At 37.8% G+C, this 21,717-nt stretch overlaps 1 protein-coding gene across 1 annotated transcript in view; it reads left to right on the top strand.

Annotated features, from left to right (window-relative positions):
* Nucleotides 1-21,717, top strand: part of Rock2 (Rho associated coiled-coil containing protein kinase 2) — a 123,734-nt gene that overhangs the window by 100,998 nt on the left and 1,019 nt on the right. Inside the window, exons 17-32 of the mRNA XM_070015274.1 lie at nucleotides 185-291; nucleotides 3,102-3,261; nucleotides 4,355-4,515; nucleotides 5,375-5,559; nucleotides 10,230-10,299; nucleotides 12,542-12,645; nucleotides 13,346-13,532; nucleotides 14,768-14,861; nucleotides 14,957-15,051; nucleotides 15,365-15,544; nucleotides 15,722-15,884; nucleotides 18,134-18,204; nucleotides 18,766-18,854; nucleotides 19,276-19,354; nucleotides 21,036-21,297; nucleotides 21,379-21,592. Coding sequence (XP_069871375.1) covers nucleotides 185-291; nucleotides 3,102-3,261; nucleotides 4,355-4,515; nucleotides 5,375-5,559; nucleotides 10,230-10,299; nucleotides 12,542-12,645; nucleotides 13,346-13,532; nucleotides 14,768-14,861; nucleotides 14,957-15,051; nucleotides 15,365-15,544; nucleotides 15,722-15,884; nucleotides 18,134-18,204; nucleotides 18,766-18,854; nucleotides 19,276-19,354; nucleotides 21,036-21,297; nucleotides 21,379-21,592 — 2,221 coding nt within the window. The remainder of the gene's footprint in view (nucleotides 1-184; nucleotides 292-3,101; nucleotides 3,262-4,354; nucleotides 4,516-5,374; nucleotides 5,560-10,229; nucleotides 10,300-12,541; nucleotides 12,646-13,345; nucleotides 13,533-14,767; nucleotides 14,862-14,956; nucleotides 15,052-15,364; nucleotides 15,545-15,721; nucleotides 15,885-18,133; nucleotides 18,205-18,765; nucleotides 18,855-19,275; nucleotides 19,355-21,035; nucleotides 21,298-21,378; nucleotides 21,593-21,717) is intronic.

The raw sequence follows: 21,717 nt of genomic DNA, 5'->3' as shown, positions 1-21,717 counted from the left end.
TTGAGTTCTAGTTGATGGTGGTCAATTGAATTTAGTTGAATTAACTGTAAACCATTTTGCCAGCAAGTATAAAACTTGCTCACCATTAACAGCTACAAAATAGGAGGCAGCTTCTAAATATTTTACTCTTAATTGATGCATATAACTTGTCGGTACATTGTTTTTAAAAAGTTGCAATTTTTAGGCAGAATATCTGGCCTAGAAGAAGATTTAAAGAATGGCAAAATCTTACTAGCAAAAATAGAGCTGGAGAAGAGACAACTACAGGAAAAGTTCACTGATTTGGAAAAGGTAAAATATGTTCAGCTATTCTTTTTTGGTAGAAAAATCATTCTAGGATTTCAGATGATAAAATACAGGAAATAACTCACAGGAGTATTTTTATTCTTAAATTTAGGCTTGGTTGTGTAGGGGAAGATACATGTTTTAAGACTTACTGTAGAAGCAGACACCATACATGCAGCTCTCAGTGTCCTGGAAGTTCATGAAGAAATTCCTTCTTGAGTGTTTATAATTAAGATACTTTAGAGATCCCAGGAAAATTACATAATAAAACAATTATCATGACATGACTTAGGGATGATTTCTAAGAACCTGTGCTGTTAGTATTTTATTTTTACTTATTTATTCACTTAAATACTTAGTATGTCTTCTGTGAAGTGTCAACATACAGTTTGTGCATTTAGTAATATCATAGTCCAATAGGTGATACTATTTAAAAGTATAAGAACTGGCAGAGTTGCTCAAGTGGTAGAGTACTATCTGTGAGAGAAAATGCTGAGTGCGTTCAAGCCCTAGTACAAACACACATACACAGTAATAAAAGCCACAGATAATTCTAATGCAGTGTGTAATTGAATGACAGAGGTCTGGATAGGGAATGTAGTCTATTGGTTAAAAATGAGTCCTTTGACAGGGTCAGATAGGTAGGCGGGTAAAGGCATACTCTTAGGTGAGGATGGTCTAATCAAAGGATGGAAAAATAACAAAGGCATTGTTGGTTTATCTAGATACAGTCTGCTCAGTATTTCTGGCAGAGAGCAAAGGGTCAGCAAACCTTACTCTTTGAAAGCAAGATAGTAAATATTTTAGGTTTTGTGGGCCATATGGTCGCTTACAACTGTTCAGCCAAGTGCAATTTGTAAAGAATGAAAGATGGCAGTGTTCCAGGAAAACTCAAATGAAAAATAGACATCAGGCCAAAATCAACCTGATGATCACAACATGAGCTCCCTCCCTAATAATGTGCTAATAAGCAGGTGCTCTGAGCTACATCCCCAACCCTAGACAAAATGGCCTTTATTCAAGAATAGTAGAAACTCAGTGGCAAGTGTTTGATATAGAGGTAGGTATGAGCTGGATTGTGTAAGGTTTTGAAATCGAATTGTGTAATGGACCATCACTGAAGGGCTAAATTGCATGGTCTTTAGAGACATATGTAGATTGGTTAGTAGATGGTTGTGATATGGAGAGAAAAGATGGAGGATACCAGAGTCATGGAGACTACTTTAGATACTTTTTTTTTTTTTTTTTTGTAATTACAATAAGGGATGATGGAGTGGTAGAGAAGCCATTTCAAGGATAGGAATATCCTGACTCGGAATCCTCCAGGGAGGAGTATTTGGCAGCACTTAGTAATCATTTAGGTACAGTTTAAGAGTATGTAGTGGTCAAGAATGAGCCCTCAGCTCATGAGCTCTTGTAGGCTATAATAAGATACACAATTGTACCATTAATTAATAAAGACAATGAAATGGCACCCCATTTAGAGGCATTAATAAATAACTCCATTTTAGACCTCTTTAAAAATTGTCTCATTTAGCCAGACATTGGTAGCTCACACCTGTAATTCTAACTGCTCAAGAGGCTTAGATATGAGGATCTCAGTTTGAAGCCAGCCCAGGTAGCAAAGTCCATGAGACTCTTATCTCTGATTAACAGAAAAAAGCCGCTGTGGAACTGCATCAAGTGATAGAGTACCAGCATTGAGTAAAAAGAATTTCAGTGATACTGCTCAGGCCCTAAGTTCAAGCCCCAAAACCAGCACTACCTCCCGCCATACACACCAAAAAAAAAGTCATTTAGAGACAATGACAAATCCTACTGTAGACCTCTTTAAATTTGATGTATCTCTATGCCAAATTAAGTAGTAAGTCTGCTAATAGAAGCTAGGAGTATTTGAGTCTTTGGTGTGTAAGTTGCTGAAATCACGTGGATAGGAGAGCTAGCTCATCTGTAAAAAGACTGTCTAATTATAATTATTCATAGCAGCATAGATTATTCTGTGTATATATTATGTAGCTTGAAAAGTCATTTTTAGTATTAAAGATTTTATTTGAAAAAGTAAGTATCTTAACCTCTGATGCAAGCTATAGAAATCAAAGAAGTAGAAGTCTCCTTGGCATATATAGAAAAGAGTCTGACTTACCTGTTAAAGATTTTTGCTGGGTGTGGTAGTTCACACCTGTAATCCTGGCTAATCAAAAGGTTCGGATCTGAAGATTGTGGTTTACGGTCAGCTTGAGCAGGAAAGTCTTTGAGACTCTTATCCTCAATTAATTAGCAAAATGCTGGAAGTAGAGCTGGAAGTTGTGGAACACTAGCCTTCAGCAAAAAAAGCTCACGAGCAGTATCCAGTCCCTGAGTTCAAGCCCCAGGACCCCCCCCCCCCCAAAAAAAGAAAAAAAGCTTAGTGTAGCTTGGTGGAAGGACACGTGCTCTGGCACAAGGCTGTGTGTTCCATCCCCAGGAAAACCCCCCAAGAAAGTCTCATGTGAATGGTAGGAGATCTAGAGGTAATGTTTTATGTAGCAAGGGGGAACTTTAGGTGTATTTTAAAAGTTTGTGTGAAACAATGTTGTAAGAAGTAGAGATATTGAAACTAACTCTCTAGTCCCTTTGTTGAAGTAAATAGTATTGATAGAGATCTCTCACAGTATAGGAAATACAGCAGGGAGGTAGGGAGAGTGAGAAAGTAGAGGTCGAGATTGTCATTGCAGGAAGTTTGATGATAAGTCTCTTTAAAAACAGTCTTGAAAATTTAGAAATTGTGGAGCCAGCTTTTTTTTAATTGATAACCTCCATTTAAAATCTTTTAATAGGAAAAGAGCAACATGGAAATAGATATGACGTACCAACTAAAAGTTATACAGCAAAGTTTAGAACAAGAAGAAGCTGAACACAAGACTACAAAAGCACGGCTAGCAGATAAAAATAAGATCTATGAGTCCATTGAAGAAGCTAAATCAGAGGCCATGAAAGGTATGCAATTAAAAAAGAATTTTCTATTGGCACTTCTCTAAGAATTAATTCTGTATTGAATTCCTTAATTTTGAGACTATTTGTTTATATTTTATTGACAAATATTAGGAGCTAAAAGGAAGAAAACTATTAGGGAAGCTTTATGTGTTTATTTTTTTCTTCATGTTCTCATATTATTCAGCCATATTTTTCAAGTCTGAGAGAATCTCGTGTTCCAGTGCTATCAGTAGTGAACAGTGTACAGGTGTAATCTATGCTTCAGGTAGATCTATGCTGATTTGAGGCATTGGCTCTCTTTTTGTCATGCTTATGATAGTTTAATTTTTCTCCAGCCCTATTTCAGAATTGCTTCTGGTTTATGCAGGTAAAGATTTTTTTTTAATAGTGGGATCTATTATTTGTTCAGTGTATGAAGATATCAGACAGATTTGATTAAAGCTGTATAATACTAAGAGATAATATAGTTTACTTTTACAGACCAGTTCTTGTCTTGGAGTTATCATAGGATAATTACAGTATTTGTTTTCCAGATTGTTTATAATGGATTTTAAATTCTGAAAGTAATATTTTTAAAGTATTCTTGTAAAAGAAACTTCAGTTTTAAAACTCTTAAAAAGGAATTTCAGGAAGTGAAGCTGTAGCTCAATTGATAGAGCACTAGCCATGAGCAAAAAGTTTAGGGACAATGCCCAGGTCCTGAGTTAAAGCCCTAGTACCAGCACCAAAAAAAAAAATTTAAAAAAAAAGGAATTTCATTTCATATTGAAATAAAACATTATTTAAGCCCCATGGCTAACAAAAGCAACAACAAAACAGTAACACAGAAACATATAAAATAGCAGTAAGATAAATCTCTTATCTAAAGATAATCAGCATCTTATAGAACCATAAAGGCAAATGTATCTTAACATTCTATAAACAAAACCCCTAACTTGCAAGCATAAAATTCTTGATATTTCAAATATATTGAGAGTGGTAAAAATATTAACTTGGAATTGAATAAAAATCCTACTGTCATTTTTATTGGCACTGTCATATTTGGTAGGCTTGTTTTATGTGCTTATTCATTTTATGTCCATTTTTATTGTAATAGAAATGGAGAAGAAGCTCTTAGAAGAAAGGTCTTTAAAACAGAAGGTAGAGAACCTATTACTAGAAGCTGAGAAAAAATGCTCTATTTTGGACTGTGACCTCAAACAGTCACAGCAAAAGGTGAATGAGCTCCTTAAACAAAAAGATGGACTCAATGAGGATGTAAGTATAGATTTCACTAATGAACATTTAAAGACTTAATAATAAGCTAGTTTTATTTGTAAAAGCTTAAGGAGGACTTCGTAAACTCTAATTTTTTTCTTATATTCTCCTCCATCTCTTGAGTTTACTGGATTTTCATGTATAGTATAAGAAAATGATAATTCAGTAGTATTTTTTGTCATGAATACATATTCTTTTTTTTAATTTTTATTTTTTATTGTGAAAATACTGTACAGAGGGGTTACAATTACATGGGCAAGATAATGAGTACATTTCTTATCAAGCATTGTAGCCTCCTCCTTTGTTTCCTCTTCCCAAAATTCAATAGTATTTAGAGTCTTTTATTTTAAACATTTTACTGTGAAATGAATGAGAAAAAACTTTTCTTTTTTTTTTTTTTTTGTCAGTCGTGGGGCTTGAACTCTGGGCCTGAGCGCCATCCCTCAGCTCTTCAGCTCAAGGCTGGTGCTCTACCACTTGAGCTACAGTGCCACTTCTGGTTTTCTGGTGGTTTATTGAAGATAAGAGTTTCACAGACTTTCCTGCCCAGGCTGACTTTGAACTGCAATACTCAGATGTCAGCCTCCTGAGTAGCTAGAATTACAGGCATGAGCCATCAGCGCCCGGCTGGAAAAAACTTGTTTTTTTTTATTTTTTAATTTTTTTTTATTTTTTTGCTTATGTGGTGCTGAGGAATTGAACCCAGGGCCTCTGGCATGCAAGGCAAGCGCTCTACCACTGAGCCACCTTCCCAGCCCCTGGAAAAAACTTTTATATCACCATATTTTCTGTTAGCTTTATTCATAAGAAAAATAAAAGTAGTTTACTTTTATACTAAGTCTACGTTTTATGTTTTGAGGTTCAAAATTTGACGTTAAAAATAGAGCAAGAAACTCAGAAGCGCTGCCTCACGCAAAATGACCTGAAGATGCAAACACAGCAAGTTAACACATTGAAAATGTCAGAAAAGCAGTTAAAACAAGAGAATAATCACCTCATGGAAATGAAAATGAACCTGGAGAAACAAAATGCTGAACTTCGGAAGTAAGTAAGCTAATTGAGATGAAGGTTTAATATGCACAATTATCCACATGCACACTATCTTAATTTTGGTTTCTCTAGGAATTTTCTTTTGACGGTCTTCCTTTTTCTAGAAGTATTGTGTTGGCACCTGTGGCCTTCAAGCAGATTATGTTTGTATTTACTGCAGCTATACTGTAGAGCAAGCAGAGAGCAGAGAGTGGGAGCAAAGAGAAGGGGGCTGGGGTCTTCCTTCCATGTTCTTGAGCTTTCTCCTCTGATCTGCCCCACAGAATGTTTTTTAATCATTTTACCCAGTATTATTCTGGTATTCAATTTACTTACAAAGTAGAAACTATTTTGAAATTCTTTTAAAATATACCACTAAAGCTTATCCCAGGGCTGAGAGGGTGGCTCAGTGGTAGAGCGCTTGCCTTGCATGCCTGAGGCCCTTGGTTCGATTCCTCAGCACCACATAAGCAAAAAAGAAAAAAAAGCTGGAAGTGGCTCTGTGGCTCAAGTGGTAGAGTGCTAGCCTTGAGCTGAAGAGCTGAGGGACAGCGCCCAGGCCCAGAGTTCAGGCCCCACGACCTGACCCAAAAAAAAAAAAAAAAAAAAGCTTATCCCATTCTTTCTATTAGTAATAGAATACTTCTTCCCATTCATCATCAGAGGTTCTGTTGAGTCCTAGGTATTTGATGAGAAGAGATACGAGAGAATAACTACTTACTAGTTGGTTAACATTGGGAAAATATTGAATCTTTCTGTCCCATTTGTGAAAGGGAGCAGTAACATCTCATGGTTAGGAATCCAGTAAGGGAAAAGTATGACATTTTAAGTATCTACAATACAATAAATGGTTGGGACTTATTAGTGCTATTAGCACATCAGGACCTAAGGAGCACCTTAAGGTGGCAGATCAGCAACACAGATGCTGTCTAGGAAGAAACAGTTAAAATATTCACTTGGAGTTCTTTTTGCCCATGTACTGCCAGAGAAGCCTAGATTTATTAAACTTACTTTATCATCAGAATTCAAAATTGAAACAGTAATCAGTTAGACATCTTGATTTTTTTGTGGTTGGCTTCATTTTCTTCCATGTTAGCTTTATTCCTCAAAATGATCCTAATATTAAAATTGAATGGGGGCTTGCTACAAGTAGGCTTAGCTGATACTGCTGACAAAGTTTTGAAACTTGGTCTTCCATGGTTCTTTTCCTTATTTGAGTAATTTTGTTTTTGAGACAGGGTCTTTCCAGGTAGCCTAGGCTTGCTTTGAACTCCCTATGTAGCCCAGTCTGTCCACCGTCTCTCAGCCCTGCCACAGTCTCCTGAGTGCTGGGATTTTAAGTGTGTATCACTACCATGCCTGGCCTCTGTCACATTTTTTATTTGAGGGGAAATAAAAAGCATGAATTCTCAGTAATACACTCCTTAATAATAAAAAGTGGAAATAACACAGATAAGTGGTATTGAGTCATATTTTCCCTTTTAAGGGCCAGTAAGTAAATAAAATAACCAAAGTATGTTAACTGATTAGAAGAGTGAAAGGCCTACATTATATACAGCTTGAACATAGTGGGTTAAATCACTTGTTTGAGCTTTTCTTAATGTTTAGAGTTTTTAAATATCCAAGATGTATGCAAGTATTTTCTTAACTATAAAATATAAATTTTTTTCTTTTTCTTTTTCTTTTTTTTTTGCTGGTCCTAGGCACTGTTGTTGAGCTTATTTTTGCTCAAGGCGAGCACTCTACTGCTTGAGCCACAGTGCCATGTCTGGCTTTTTTTTTTTTTTTGGAGATTTAGGTGGAGATGAGAGTCTCATGGAGTTCCTACCTAGGCTGGCTTCAAACTGCAGTTCGCAGATCTCAGGCTCCTAAGTAGCTAGGATTATAGGCGTGAGCTTTAGCCCCACTAGGACTACATTTTTTAAAAAGGCAGAACATGATGTGTCCCTTTATAAATACAGCTATATTCCTTTCTCAGATGTAGCATGTCTTTGTTGTCCTAGACACCTCTCTGTGCTCATATGTATATTATGTACATTTCTATGCAATTATATGTAGGATTGAGTTTTCGGTACATCATCTTTTTGTTGTTGTTGGTGGTGGTGGTCGTGGGGCTTGAACTCTGGGCCTGGGCGCTGTACTTCAGCTCTTCAGCTTAAGGCTAGTGCTCTACCACTTAAGCCACGGTGCTCTTTCCGGATTTCTGGTGGTTTATTGGAGATAAGAGTCTCACTGACTTTCCTGCCCGGGCTAGCTTTGAACTATGATCCTCAGATCCTAGCCTTCTGAGTAGCTAGGATTACAGGTTTAAGCCTCCAGTGCCCCGTTTTTTTTTGTTTGTTTGTTTTGGTTTTGGTTTTTTTTTTTTTTTTTTTTTTGTTCATCATGTGCCTGAGTTCTACCACTTTGAGCCACAGCTCCATTTTCAGTTTTCTGATGGTTAATTGGAAACAAGAGTCTCATGGGCTTTTCTGCCTAGGATAGGTTTGAATTGCATCCTCAGATCTCAGCCCTTGAGTAGCTAGGATTACAGGCATGAGCCACCAGCTTCCAGTTCTCTTCTTTTTACTTTTTTTTTTTTTTTTTTTATATCATAGAAGTTGTGTTCTCCAACTTGCTAACCACTTTCACACCCTTAGTTTGATGAGATAAGTATGTTTTTATGTTTTTTAAAATAAGCCTTAAACAGCATTTCAAATCACTTTCTTAAATTAGTATAGACTTTTTTTTTTTTGGTCAGTCGTGGAGCCTGAACTCGGCCTGGGCGCTGTCTCTCAGCTCTTCAGCTCAAGGCTAGCACTCTACCACTTGAGCCACAGCACCACTTCCTGCTTTTTCTTTATTTTAATTTTTTTTTAATTTTTTTTTTTTTTTTTTTTTTTTTGTGTGTCCAGTTGTGGGGCCTGAACTCTGGGCCTGGGCACTGTCCCTCAGTTCTTCAGCTCAAGGCTAGTGCTCTACCACTTGAGCCACAGTGCCACTTCTGGCTTTTTTCTTTTTGCTTATGTGGTGCTGAGGAATCGAACCCAGGGCCTCACGCATGCGAGGCAAGCGCTCTACCACTGAGCCACCTTCCCAGCCCCAACTTCCTGCTTTTTCTATCTATGTGGTGCTGAGTAGTTGAACCTAGGGCCTCATGCATGCAAGGCAAGCACTCTGCCACTGAGCCACCTTCCCAGCCCTAGACTCATTTTTAAGATGTTTAATTACTGGTTCAGAAATACTCAGAGAAAAGCATATATTGTAAACTTTTCAGTAAAGTTTTCTAGATTGTGGAAATTGGTGGCATCTCTTCTGGTTTAGATTCAAACCAGGACTCCTATAGGGTCTCCCTCAGGCCCCTCCAAGCCACTTCTTCCCTCAGATACTCAGAATTCTATGATTGGCATATGTAGTTAGTTAATCACAGCAGGCTATAGTAATCAGTCTTGTTGGTTTAATATAACACTGTTTGGCCTTAAAATCTTTTTATATTCTTGAAAGTAATTGAGGAATTTAGAGTTTTTGATGATTGTTATGTTAAAGATTAAAATTGAGAAAAATTAAAAATACAAGCACACATTTTTTTATGAGTTCTTTTTTTATTGTGAAAATACTGTACAGAGGGGTTACAGTTACATGAGCAAGATAATGAGTACATTTCTTATCAAGCATTGTAGCCTCCTCCTTTGTTTTCCCTTCCCATCCTCCCCCACCCCTCGCACCGAAGTTGTAAAGTTCGTTTTCGACATAACAACTTATACATCTCATTGTTGTAATGGGTCCACCTGTATCCCTATTTAAACTATTTGTTTTTCCCCTTCCCCTCCACAAATTATACTGACATCAAATACAGTGAAAGCAGGGGTTATACTGTGAGGGAGAGGCATACAAAGCAACAAAGAAATAATCTTATAAATGACAAGCACACATTTTATTAGCTTATTCATTACATATGTCAGAGAGTCTAAGAAAAAGTCCATATGCAATAGTGAAGGAGTGTCAGGTTTTCTTTTTTTGTCTTATTTTTGTCCTGTTTCTGGGGTTTGAATTTGGTCTGAGTGCTGTCCCTGAGCTTCTTTTGATACAGGTTGGTACTCTACCACTTGAGCCAGAGCTCCACTTTTGTTGTTGTTGTTGTTTATTTGGGGCGGTGGTTTTTGGTAGTTAATTGGAGATAAGAAGAGCATAGACTTTCCTGCTAGTTGGCTTCAACTATGATTCTCAGATTTCAGCCTCCTCCGTAGCTAGGATTTTACAGGTATGAGCTACTGGCTTCTGGCTAGGAGTGACAGTTTTTGTTTGGTTGGTTTTTTGTTGTTTTTTTCCTTGTCATAGGGCTTGAACTTTGGGCCTAGGTGCTATCCCTGAGCTCTTCAGCTCAAAGCAAGCACTCTACCACTTGAGCCACAGTGCCACTTCTGGTTTTCTGGTGCTTTATTGGGGAAAAGAGTCTCACTGACTTTCCTGCCCAGACTGGCTTTGAACCGTGATCTTCAGATCTGAGGCTCCTGAGTAGCTAGGATTACAGGCATGAGCCACCGGTGCCTGGCAGGAGTGACAGTTTTAAAAAGCAGAGATTCACTTTATATCAGCATGAGAATGATTTGTCCTCACAGATTTTTTTGAAAAGACCACAAGTGTTCCCCAAACTGTTTTACTACAGTGACTGCTCACAACACTTACTTGATTCATTGTCTTCATAGAGAGCGCCAGGATGCAGATGGGCAAATGAAAGAGCTCCAGGATCAGCTTGAAGCAGAGCAGTATTTCTCAGTAAGTTTCAGACACATTAATTTGGAAATTGCTGTATTTGTAGAATTTTTAAAAATTCTTTCTGTACAACTAAAAGGATGATTGTCTTTAAATAAATTGTTATAGTAAACACTAGAATGTTTTGTATGGGACATGTATCATATAACTCATAATAAAAGTACTGTGTAGGCTGGAAGCATGGCTTAAGTGGCAAAGTGCCTGTCTTATACTACAAAGTGTCTGTATTAGAGTCAAAGGTGGAAGAATCACTTGAGCCTATAAGTTTGAGACCAGCCTAGGCAATGTTACAAGGTACCATCTCAGAACAAACATTATCATCTCTAAAAATATAATTCTCAACACACACTGTACCATGCCTTCAAAGTTAGTTTAAAAGCATTGCTTTTGGGCTGGAAAGGTGGCTCAGTGGTTGAGCGCTTGCCTTGCATGCATGAGGCCCTGGGTTTGATTCCTCAGCACCACATAAGCAAAAAGAAAAAAGCCAGAAGTGGCTCTGTGGCTCAAGTGGTAGAGCGCTAGCCTTGAGCTGAATAGCTGAGGGACAGCTCCCAGGCCCAGAGTTCAGGCCCCATGACCAGACTCAAAAAAAAAATAAAATGTAGTGGCTGGGAAGTTGGCTCAGTGGTAGAGCGCTTGCCTTGCATGCATGAGGCCCTGTGTTCGATTCCTCAGCACCACATACGCAAAAAGAAAAAAGCCGGAAGTGCCGCTGTGGTTCAAGTGGTAGGGCACTAGCCTTGAGCTGAAGAGCTGAGGGACAGTGCTCAGGCCCAGAGTTCAGGCCCCACAACCGGACCCCCAAAAAAAAAAAATCATTGCTTTTGAGGAATAATGTTTTCATAATAGAAAGAAATAAAATTGTCATTTTAATATACCTCTTTGAGATCAGTTTTTAAAAATGAAATAGAAATGTCATGGAGTTAAAAATAGGGGAGCAACCCAGTCAGTGGGGTACTAAAGAAAAGAAAGAAGATAACAGGTGATTAAAGGAATATGAAAACATACAGGTTTTGTGTATATGAAGTTAAGAATGAAGAAAATGTAGGAAGAAATGCTGTGAAAAAGTCAGGAAGAGCAGTAGGTGACTTATGACAATGTTACAAATCTGTGATAGAACAAAGATACTCATTTCAGAATTATAGTTGAATCTCAATCCACATTGTATCATGCAGTAGCAGTCTGACCCTGAGGGAAATTAGATCACTCTTTCTAAACAATATTTTCTTTATTTGTTAAAAGAAGTAAAATTTTCATCTTATGGAGTATTTTTGAGAAATAAACATATTAACATAATAAAGTTGCTTGATATTCAATGTAAAAAAAATAAAATCTAATTGGAAAAAAAATAAAAATAAAAATCAAGTAGATATTATCACCTCCTTTCCATTCATTTAAGTCAGCAAAATTCTTTTTGCTAATAATTATCCTTCTATCAACTGGTGCTGTTTTGTTTTTTTTTGGTTTTTTGGGGGGGGGGGTCCGGTCATGGTGCCTGAACTCTGGGCTTGGGCACTGTCCCTCAGCTCTTCAGCTCAAGGCTAGCGCTCTACCACTTTGAGCCACAGCGCCACTTCCGGCTTTTTTTCTTTTTGCTCATGTGGTGCTGAGAAATCGAACCCAGGGCCTCATGCATGCAAGGCAAGCGCTCTACCACTGAGCCACCTTCCCAGCCCTGGTGCTGTTTTTTAAAAAGATATATTACTATAATATCCAGTTTAAATCATGCTTTTATATTAGGGAATAGGGTGTGCTAGGGTCTAAATCTAGGGCTCCATGCATGCTAAGCTTGTACTCTACTACTAAGTTACACTGCAAACTGCTAGTTGAACTTTTATTAGTTTATCAGTGGATGACTAGAAAATAAGAAAGCCCACTAAACTATAAATTTGGCAAGGAGTCCAACATTATTCAACATTGAAATATTTGGGCAGGGGCTGGGAAGGTGGCTCAGTGATAGAGCGCTTGCCTTGCAAGCCTGAGGCCCTGGGTTTGATTCCTCAGCACCACATAAGCAAAAAGAAAAAAGCCGGAAGTGACACAGTGGCTCAAGTGGTAGAGCGCTAGCCTTGAGCTGAAGAACTGAGGGACAGCGCCCAGGCCCAGAGTTCAAGCCCCACGACTGGACCCAAAAAAATAAAATAAAATATTTGGGCATATTCCATTTTTATCTGGGTAAGTTTTAAATGTATAAATAATGTTCTTTATACCCTGATACACATTCCTGTTGTATTTTCCTTTTTAGACACTCTATAAAACACAAGTTAGAGAACTTAAGGAGGAAAGTGAAGAAAAGACTAAACTGTGTAAAGAGTTACAGCAGAAGAAACAGGAATTACAGGATGAAAGGTAAGGAAAAGACCCCTGTCTTGTCTTCATAGACACATGCCTCTAGAACAATGCCTGCTATTTATGAAGTATCAATGAACTGATGAAGTCAAGAAGACAAAAATTCTTATTTGTTTTGAGCTCAAAGAATTTTTTAAAATTATTTTTAAGAAGGTATACAGCCGGGCGCTGGTGGCTCACGCCTGTAATCCTAGCTACTCAGGAGGCTGAGATCTGAGGATCGCGGTTCAAAGCCAGCCCGGGCAGGAGAGACTGTGAGACTCCTATCTCCAATAAACCACCAGAAAACCGGAAATGGCGCTGTAGCTCAAGTGGTAGAGCGCTAGCCTTGAGCTGAAGAGCTGAGGGACAGCACCCAGGCCCAGAGTTCAAGCCCCACGACCGACAAAAACAAAAACAAACAAAAAAAAAAGGTATACAAAGGAGTTTCAAGGGGGGGAAATAAAAAAAAAACAAAGGAGTTTCAATTCAACAAATGAGTTTAGATGTAAAGTACAGTACATCTTGATTAATGTTATTCCTTCCATCATCTTCTGACAAAAACTTACTCATAGCAAAAACTGTGTATGAAAATGGTTTATCTCTAATGAGACTGGAGATTTACTCAGTGACAGAGTGTGAGTTTAGCATGCATGTTCAATCTTCATCACAAAAAAAGAATTCTTTTTAATGTTTTAAATGTTGTCTTTCTAAAATACAGGGACTCCTTGGCTGCCCAGCTGGAGATAACATTAACCAAAGCAGATTCTGAGCAGCTGGCTCGTTCAATTGCTGAAGAACAGTATTCTGATTTGGAAAAAGAAAAAATCATGAAGGAACTAGAGATCAAAGAGATGATGGCTAGACATAAACAAGAACTTACTGAAAAAGATGCTACTATTGCATCTGTAAGTAAAATTCTTGGTACTTTTTGGATTTTAACTGAATTGCTGTATCATATATAGAATCACTGGAGCTGGGAAGGTGGCTCAGTGGTAGAGCGCTTGCCTTGCATGCCTGAGGCCCTGGGTTCGATTCCTCAGCACCACATAAGCAAAAAGAAAAAAGCCGGAAGTGGTTCTATGGCTCAAGTGGTAAAGTGCTAGCCTTGAGCTGAAGAGCTGAGGGACAGCACCCAGGCCCAGAGTTCAGGCCCCACGACTGACAAAAAAAAAAAAAAAAACAATAAAAACCAAAAAAAAAAAACACCCCACATATATAGAATCACTAAAATATTGTCATGAATCTGAATGAAAACTTGTGCTGACTACCAGATTTTTAATCCAAACAGCCATTAATTTCCCAAAGAAAAATAAAATACCAAATAGTTGGGTTTATGCTATCAATTATGCTGACCTATTGAAATGCTAGAGGTATTAGAACAGGGTAATCTGATTCTTCTCAGTGGAAATTAATAACAGCCAAAGATTCATCTGCTGGCAAGAACTTAATATGTGGTGGAAGTGACAGTATACAAACCACTTCATGTACTGGGAAGGGACATAGATTTAGTATGTGGGTTTTTCTTTTGTTTTTGGTCATGGGGTTTAAACTCAGGTCCTAGTCTGCTGTCCCTGAGCTTTTTTGCTTAAGGCTAGCACTCTACTACTTTGAGCCACAGCTTCTGGTTTTTCTAATGCTGAATCAGAAATAAGACTCTCCTGGACTTTCTTGCCTGAGTTGTCTTTGAATAGTGATCATCAGATTTCAGCCTCCTGAGTAGCTAGGATTCCAGGCATGGGCCACCGGTGCCTGACCTCTTTGTATAATTTTTATCTTCCATTTTAAACTAATGTCCTGAAATAAATTCTACAATTTTCAATTTTATTACATGTAGTAGACTGAAGGGCTTTGCGGCTCCTTCTATTAATTCACTAAGTAGTTTTTTCATTCTTTAAGAAAACTGCTAAGGCTTTGTTAGAGAAGGGCAAGTTTTTCGTTTCCCTGGGGTACATGTGCAGTGTGTTATGGTGAGCAGATGTTTCATGAGAGGCAGAGTGGGTAAGGGAGCACAGGGGTAGGAAAGGAGAGGGCAGACTTAGAAAATGAGACTTGCCAACATGCTAGGATTTTGTTTCCTTTACTGTTTTATGACTTTATTTTGGTAAGTTGAGATATGATTTTCTTCACTTTCATTTCTTAGCTTGAAGAAACAAATAGGACACTAACTAGTGATGTTGCTAATCTTGCAAATGAGAAAGAAGAATTAAACAACAAATTGAAAGATGCTCAAGAACGTATGTATTAACAAAGACAAGTTTATTTTTCACTTCCCAATTCCTGTTACTTGCTGTAGTATCAATGTGATGCTTGTGTTTTGCATTTGTTTCAGAACTGTCACGACTGAAAGATGAGGAGATAAGTGCCGCAGCCATTAAAGCGCAGTTTGAGAAGCAGCTGTTGACAGAGAGGACGCTCAAGACGCAGGCACGTTGCCCAGCCCAGATACGCGCTCCTCTCTCCGTCTTGCTTCTAGCACTACACATCGGAGCAGGGTTTGCTGACTGTGTCAGCGTGTGGCCACTTTTCACAATTGTCATTGGAGAACTGATGAAAATGAAAAACTAAGAGTTATGGAATGGAGAAGGACGTTTTTTAAAATAATGTGGAAAGTTTTCTTTGTAGCCTTGTATATAGGAAGGAGATTATTCGTGGTTCTGTAACCTGTAGTTAGTGAGTTACTGAGAAACCATCACCATAACCATGTTACTTATACTTTACTTATGTTTACATTTTTAAGGCTGTGAATAAATTGGCTGAAATCATGAATCGAAAAGAACCTGTCAAGCGTGGCAGTGACACAGATGTACGAAGAAAAGAGAAGGAGAATAGAAAGCTACATATGGAGCTTAAATCCGAACGTGAAAAACTGACCCAACAGATGATCAAGTATCAGAAAGAACTGAATGAAATGCAGGCTGTAAGAATTCTTTGGGGACCCAAACTTTTAAAAATTATTTTGTATTTGTATTTTTATAATTGAAGAAATAGAACTATTTTCATGTTTGTGGGTATTTGGTATCAGGACATTTCTTTTAATTACTGAAACAAGATGAGACAAATCTCATCCAGTTAATTGGATATAATTTTTTTGTAGCAAATAGCTGAAGAGAGCCAGATTCGAATTGAACTGCAGATGACGCTGGACTCTAAGGACAGTGACATTGAGCAGCTGCGCTCCCAGCTCCAGGCCTTGCACTTGGACAGCTCCAGTACTGGCAGTGGCCCAGGAGATGCAGATGCTGATGATGGGTTTCCAGGTACAGATTCTTTCAGTCCCTACATTTCTCTTAAATGGACATCAGCTGATTGTCTTAAGTTTTGCACTGGACTGCTTTTGAGGCAAAAATGTCATTTCTTTAAAGGAAAACCTACTTTTTGGAGTGGGTTCTTCAAGTAATATTTTAGACTTAAGTTATGCATTGATTTTTTTGACAGTATTTTACATTAATAACGCAAACAGAAGCTCCATATTTAGATACTTAACTCATTGTATGTTATATAGTCACTTTCTTTTTAAGCTTTTGTTTTATTTTCTCTTCTTTCTGCATCTTACTTCCTTGTATGTTGGGTGTTAAGTTCATATTACTCAGTCACACACTATGGAATCCATGTCATTCACCTACCGGCGTTCCTCTGCTTCTCTCAATATTGCCACTAAGCCTTCCAGTTCTCACATGCTCCTTCACTCTGACTCTGACTCTGACTCTGACTCAGAAGAAGAATCTTTGTCTTACTTACCCATTTCTCCGGAACCTAATGGTACAGGTGATATCCTCAAAAACTCTTTGTCTTTGGAGTTTTCCCCACTGCCTATAATTTTAGTCCTTCTGAATTTTTTTAAACAGTAACTAATATTTACTAACCCTGACATGTTGATATAGATTGACTATTTTTAACTCATTAGAAATATATTGCTATACAAAAAAAAATGTTTTCTTATGGCACTGCTATTATCATTGATAGGCCATGGGCTGGGAATGTGATTTAGTGGTAGAGTGTTTGCCTAGCATGCATGAAGCTGGAAGTGGTGTTATGGCTCAACGGGTAGAGTGCTAGCCTTGAGCAAAAGAAGCTCAGGGACAGTGCCCAGGCCATGAGTTCATGCCCAGGACTGACCAAAAAAAAAAAAAAAAATAGGCCATTGATTTTGCCAACTTCAAAGAAATGGAATAATACATCATATCACTTACAAATGTATGTTTTTTAATCTTCCCTTTCTCCTTCCCTCCCCCTTTCCCTCCCTCTACCCTCCCTCCCTCCCTCCCTCCCTCCCTTCCTTCCTTCCTTCCTTCCTTCCTTCCTTCCTTCCTTCCTTCCTTCCTTCCTTTCGTGTGTGTGTGTGTGTGTGTGTGTGTGTGTGTGTGTGTGTGTGTGTGTGTGTGTGTGTGTGTGTGTGTGTGTGTGTGTGTGTGTGTGTGTGTGTGTGTGTGTGTGTGTGTGTTGGCAGTACTGGGGATTGGACCCAGGACCTCACAGTTGGTAGGAAACACTTGGGTGGCACAGTGTCATCCATTTTTAAATAGGACATTCTTTTGAATTTTCCTAACAGTACAGGAAAAAAACATGTAGACTACTTCAGAGAATATGATTACATTTCATTGAGTACTTACCAGTTGCACATGATATACTAGACCTCAAACAAGGACATGAAACAGACTTTGCAGTTGAAATGAAGAAATTCAAGGGTTTCTTTTTAAGTTAGAAAGACAACTCTATATGACATTTCTCCCAACTTCAGTTTCCTCCCTAGATTAGGCATGTAATTCACATTGTGAGGGTTATAGGAAATTTATGTAAAGTTTCTAATATAGTTAGCATAAATAGATGTTGAATAATTAATAACCACTTTTATTAGTGGAATAACCTCTCAAAATGCCATTCTACTTATTTCATTAAAAGATACTAATCAAATATAGTAAAACAGTCTAAAGACTTAGATACTTTCCTTTACAAAACTAGAGTTCTGCAGATTTTGGTATATTGGAGTTCAGAAACATTTTGGTTATATTGTTGATTGTTAAACAGGTTTGAGCATTAATTTATACCATTTTTTATTTCATTGGAGCATAGCCATTCTGAAATTCCATATTCTCTAAACACAATAGTATCTTCTTCTTAAAACTTTGCATTATATCTGTAAGCAGAAAAAGTAAAGGATTCCACAGCAGATAAACTAGTGAGAATAAAAGTTTTGTTGTTACTCTGCACCTTTTCTGTTGTTACTTTGCAAGTTTTCTTTGGTCAGTGCATGAATTTATCCAATAGGACATTTAACTTTATAATACAGCTTAATTTATCTCCAGTGTGGTTATACCTGGATTTTGTTTTGCATTGTATAACGTGCTTCTGCTGATCCTGCTTAATTACTATTGTGTCTTAGAGAACATATGGTGATAAATGATGAAGAGTGTGCTTGATTGGTTTTGTGAATTCTTTATTAATATTTTATTCTTCATTGTCTAAGGAGAATGATTATATTTATTTTCTTATCTATGCTGGTTTATAGAATCAAGATTAGAAGGATGGCTGTCTTTACCTGTGCGAAACAACACTAAGAAATTTGGATGGGTTAAAAAGGTAATTGGTCTTTTAAAATATGGCGTTCTCTCTTTTTTTTCCCCTCTCTCTCTTTCCCATTTTCTCTTATCTCTTTCCCTTTTTCTTTTTACTTGTGGTTTAACTCCAGCTATTTCACTTTTTAGATATATAAACAAGTCTTATTCTATGATTTGGAAGGATATAACTTTACTATGTGAAAAAAATCTGTATTTTTATGTGTTGTTAATAATGAAATGTATTTTAGAGTGAAATACATAAAGGCTGTTGACAATGGTGCTTTTGATGTTACTGTGTACATTTCTTATAAGGATATTATTTATTGTCTCCAGAAGCTAAATCAGTCCAAAATACATTTGATTTCATTTTCCTTCTCCCATTTATTTAAAATACCCACAAAAAAAAGTGGATCAACATACAAATATTACCTTACAGAAGACTTTTCTATAGCTATACTAGTTCTTTTTAGTGACTTAACCTAAATATTTACTGTTAACATGGGTTTCTTGTGAAAGAAAATCAGTAGATATGATATATAATAAGTATTCAATGTTTGATTCTTTCCTTCCATCTTTTTAACAGTATGTGATTGTAAGCAGTAAGAAGATTCTTTTCTATGACAGTGAACAAGATAAAGAGCAATCTAATCCTTACATGGTTTTAGATATAGAGTAAGTGCTTTTACTAGAATATTTAGACTCTTACCTTTTCTTGTCTTTTTAAATTCTGATAAGAGAGGAGCTGATCTTTTCTGTCTAGTTCGTCAGTGTGTTGTTGGTTATAAAGAAATCAGTCTAGAACCTGTTGTACAGTAATACATCCTGTGATCTGTGATGGAAGTTAGGGATGTACAGTCAGTACCCAAAACATCTTCATCTCCTGGGTCTTTAATCTACTATTTTCGGATACTAATTAGAAAATGTGACTTATTGGAAATATGTGACAATCTTAAAGTAATGTTTGAATTAACTCAAGATATTATAGGAGCTTCTAACATGGGTTAAGTATTCCGTATATACTTCTGATATAAATATAATATTAACTCAAGTAGTTATGATTCTTGGGTAATATTTTGTTCTTTTATTAATATAGCAAGCTATTTCACGTCCGACCAGTTACGCAGACAGATGTATATAGAGCAGATGCTAAGGAAATCCCGAGGATCTTCCAGGTAAACATTGTTCCCTTCTGATTTTTCATCCTTGGATGTTGTCAAGTGTTGTGGCACAATCCCATTCCTTTCCCGTTAGCTCTGTTCAGATTGCCTTTTTACTTCTGGCATTCTTTTTGGTGCTTAATTGGAAATAAAGAATCTTACAGACTTTCCTGCCCGAGCTGGCTTCGAACTGTGATCCTCAAATCTCAGCCTCCCAGATAGCTAGGATTATAATAGGTGTGAGTCACTGGTACCTGGCTTTCCACACACATCTTTTAAAATGAAGCTGTGCATCTATCTGTCATCAAGTTGTTGTTTTTGTTTTTGTCGGTAGTGGGGCTTGAACTCTGGTCCTGGGCGCTGTCCCTCAGCTCTTCAGCCCAAGGCAAGCACTCTACCACTTGAGCCAGAGCACCACTTTCAGTTTTCTGGTGGTTTATTAGAGATAAGAGCCTCATAGACTTTCCTGCCCGGGCTGGCTTTGAACTGTGATCCTGGGATCTCAGCCTCCTGAGTAGCTAGGATTACAGGCGTGAGCCACCAGCAATCGTCTATCATCAAGTTTTGTGTAAAACCCTCCAAAGGTTTTTTAGAACCTCACAAAATAGTTCTACCAACTGGGTACTTAGAATTGAGCACATGAGTCTGGGGGAGGGGGTCATTTCTTAATTATTTACACTGTTTGCTGTTGGTTTGGGAGGTTCAGGAAAGGTTGGGTTTCAGCTGGAGGAAGTATGTAGAGGTTTCAGCTGGAGGTGAGTCCTTGTTCTTCTCTCCCCTTCCTCCTCTCTCCCCTCCCTCTTGCTCCCTCCCTCCTTCTCTCCTTCTTTCCCTAGCCAACACATTATCCTTAGCTTGTCTGTCATGCCTTCCTCACCACAATAGACTGAAGCCTCTGACACTATGAGCCATAATAAATCTTTTAAGCATCAATTCATGTAATTGCCCTATTTCTCTAGATTATTACTTTTTGTTGTTTTTGTTGTTGTTGGGGTTCAAGGACCTTTGGGAATTAAACCACCAGTTCTCAGTCTACCACTGAGATTCCCCCCCCACCCCCTCCCCATCTCCAGGTGATTATTTTGAACAGTCCCTTTCTAGAGGAGGAAAAACACTTTATGAAGAGTTTCAACTTTTGCTGGCCTATTTTTATGATAGTTATGTTAAAACAAAGGTATTGTAGAGAGAAAAATAAGGTAGCATTGGCTGGAATCTTTGTGTGTGTGTATGCCTGTCCCAGGGCTTGAACTTAAGGTCTGGGCACTGTTCCTGAGTATTTTTGCTTCAAGCTAGCACTCTTCTGCCTGAGCCACAGCTCTACTTCCAGCTTTTTGGAGGTTAATAAGATGATAAGAGTGTTTTCCAATCCTGGCTGACTTCAAACTGGGATTCTCAGATCTCAGCCTCCTGAGTACCATCACCCAGTAGTATTTATTTCTTTGAAATGTGAAGCAAAAGGACTATATGATGATGTTTCTCCCTTGAACTCTTTTGGGGGTCACACTTGGGACCTTGTGCACTCTAGGTAAGCAGTCTTCCACTGAACATACCCTCAGCTCACACCAGCTCATGACTAGGCAAACTAGTTTAGGATTGATATTCAAATGCATTTTCTTCTTACTGGGCAATTTAAGCTAACGTTATTTTATTTACTGTCACTACATAAAAATAACTTTGATCTTTTTGGTATTGATAGATTCTGTATGCCAATGAGGGAGAAAGTAAGAAGGAACAAGAATTTCCAGTGGAGCCAGTGGGAGAAAAATCTAACTATATTTGCCACAAAGGACATGAATTTATTCCTACTCTTTATCATTTCCCAACCAACTGTGAGGCTTGTATGAAGCCACTGTGGCACATGTTTAAGCCCCCTCCTGCGTTAGAGTGCCGTCGCTGCCACATTAAGTGTCATAAAGACCACATGGACAAAAAGGAGGAGATTATAGCACCATGTAAAGGTAAATAGGAAAGTACTTGATCATTAATACCTGTGTTCAGGTCGTGTTAAGCACATTAACTTATTCAAAATTTCTTTACAGTGTATTATGATATATCAACGGCAAAGAATCTATTGTTATTAGCAAATTCTACCGAAGAACAGCAGAAGTGGGTTAGTCGGTTGGTGAAAAAAATACCTAAAAAGCCCCCAGCTCCAGACCCTTTTGCACGGTCATCTCCTAGAACTTCAATGAAGATACAACAGAATCAGTCTATCAGACGGCCAAGTCGACAGCTTGCTCCAAACAAACCAAGGTAGTATATACAAAATATGGTAAAAATTAAAGTTCTTCCTTCACTTCAGCTTTTCGGTCTAAACTATAAACTTTCCTAATTGCAGTTTTGCTTTGCTTGGTACTATAAAGAACCATGGTGTAACA

Source organism: Dipodomys merriami, unplaced genomic scaffold, assembly GCF_024711535.1.
Source record: "Dipodomys merriami isolate MVZ:Mamm:240054 unplaced genomic scaffold, mDipMer1.0.p SCAF_110, whole genome shotgun sequence".
Lineage (NCBI taxonomy): Eukaryota > Metazoa > Chordata > Mammalia > Rodentia > Heteromyidae > Dipodomys > Dipodomys merriami.
The sequence above is the reverse complement of the archived record's forward strand: the minus strand, read 5'-3'. Positions and strand labels throughout refer to the sequence as shown.